The sequence below is a fragment of the Sinocyclocheilus rhinocerous genome, unplaced genomic scaffold, assembly GCF_001515625.1.
Source record: "Sinocyclocheilus rhinocerous isolate Xijiao unplaced genomic scaffold, SAMN03320098_v1.1 scaffold898, whole genome shotgun sequence".
Taxonomy (NCBI): Eukaryota; Metazoa; Chordata; class Actinopteri; order Cypriniformes; family Cyprinidae; genus Sinocyclocheilus; species Sinocyclocheilus rhinocerous.
Genome location: NW_015652144.1, coordinates 1,090,138 through 1,092,252, shown reverse-complemented (window position 1 = coordinate 1,092,252; position 2,115 = coordinate 1,090,138). Strand labels below are relative to the sequence as shown.

Here is a 2,115-nt window from a genome sequence, read left to right as displayed (position 1 = left end):
AATGTGTGAGACTTCTGATTCATTAGACGTTATACTTTAGGTAAAAATCTAGAGGAATCATAAAGTGCAGCAAACTGTAAGACTATTTGTGTGTTTATGATAATTATATTAAGTTAAAATAAGATAACAAAATGCCAGTTTGCAGTATAAAGCAGCATAACAGACTGTTTTTGTACAGGTGAAATGTTTTTTTGAGTGTACACTTTGAGTGTACAGCAATACACAATGAAAGCGCTATATAAATGCCTCATTCATTCATTCATTATATATCTGATTCTATCTGAGATGCTGTATTTTTTCTCTCAAATTGTGCTCTTTTCAGTCATTTCTCCTAATAAATCTCATCATTTCCATCAATCTCTGTGTAAGGATTGGGAGCGGCACTGATGAAACGTCAGTAGTTTTCTTATTGTCCTTTTATGGTCATTAGTTCCTGTTTCCTTTTTGGTTGTTAAACTATCATGTGGTCACCCATATCTCTCCTTTTGGGTTCTAGGTCTGCAAGCAGTCTCTGGAGAAAAATGGTGCACCTCTAGAACAAATATCATTATAATACCAAATGGGTTAGTGTGTCAATTATGCGAATGTCGAATGCATTTTTGCATCAGTTTAAAATTGGCTATCGTCGAAGGTGCATGACATCTAAGAGCATTTCCTCTTCCCTCAGGTAATATATAAATAGAAAACAGAAGGTGACCAGTTGTACCGCTGTACTGCAGTGAAAAACTCATACAGGAAGCATAAGCAAGAGCAAACGCAATGGCCTCATACGCAAAAGCAAAAATATTCTACATTTCAATCGGGTTTTGGCTTATTTCAGGTAAGAGTATTTAATATTGTGCTGTGTTTGTTTGTACTGGATCCTGTTGATCCTTTTGAAATGACACATTTTAATGTGTAAATGTTGTTTTTTAAGTGAAGATGGAACAAATTAAGAAATGATTTGTTCATTTTGGACATAATAAAGGTTGTGTGTGTTGTTGTTTAGGTGTTGAAAGCTTCGACGCTTTTAATGTTCCATCAAATATTATGCTAGTCTTCGTGCAAAATGACAAAATATATGAATGCAAATTTCAAAAAAGGCATGCACATCCCACAAACCCAAAAAGGGCTCAGGTGCAGAACAAAAATGGGGCAATTACAAGCAAAGAAAACAAATAAATTGTCTGCACACTGATGTAACTTCTCCAAAAATGTTTAAATAAAATATATGAATACAAATATTTTCTGGAATGGAAGGTGTACAAAATATAGATAATGGGACACAGAAACATGTTCAGTTCTAATATTTGCCTATTGATTGTGTGCTATTGTATTTTATTTTTCAGATGGCGTTTCTGTCTGTCATAGAACTTTTCTCCGCATCAAACTGAAAGATCAGATGATTAGAAAACCGTTGATAAAAAGATTTATGTTCTGCTCTTCTGTGTGTATATGTGTGAATGCATTAGATGTCTACATTTTCTAAATGCTTAATTAAATGTATTTAAATATATTTTTTCTTTTATCCAAACAACGTACAAATGAGCAATATACCAAATAAAGCTACATAATTTTAGAAAACAATGTTCATTTTACATTTTAACGTTTTTTTAAAATTATTATTATTATTATTTTAGCCCTCATATTTTATATCAGTAGTTTTCCGATCGCCCCGACCTCATATACATATACACTTTTTATTAAATGTAGTGGAGTAAACAGTAAGATAACATACTTTTGAATATTTGGATGTAAAAGTCAAATTTGACCAAAGGGAAAATATGTTGTTATGTTATGCATAAGTTACAAAAACACAGTCGATTATGTCTGTGAAGTTAAACTGCTGGGAAATTGTTTATATGTTTATATTAGATATGTACTGTATATGAAGTGACAGCAGCGTAATATACAGTACATATACTGCTGTCTATGCTGATAATATGACCCAAACAATAAAATAAAAACAGAAAATCACTCACTGCACTTGAATTAATAATTTCTGTAGCTCTAATAAGAAGACATTTCTTACTTTTCTGCTGCTTTTAAATGCTCTAGCATGAAGATAAACATGGCGTGCAGCTTACTCAGGGTCATGGGCGGGGCTTGTAAAATGTGATGTCACATTTTACGGAT

At 32.5% G+C, this 2,115-nt stretch overlaps 1 protein-coding gene across 1 annotated transcript in view; it reads left to right on the top strand.

Moving 5' to 3' along the window:
* The first annotated feature begins 725 nt into the window (after positions 1-725).
* The window catches only part of LOC107713634 (polymeric immunoglobulin receptor-like), an 18,932-nt gene continuing 17,542 nt past the window's right edge, over positions 726-2,115 (top strand). The window contains exon 1 of the mRNA XM_016519205.1: positions 726-820. Coding sequence (XP_016374691.1) covers positions 760-820 — 61 coding nt within the window. The 5' untranslated portion in view covers positions 726-759. The remainder of the gene's footprint in view (positions 821-2,115) is intronic.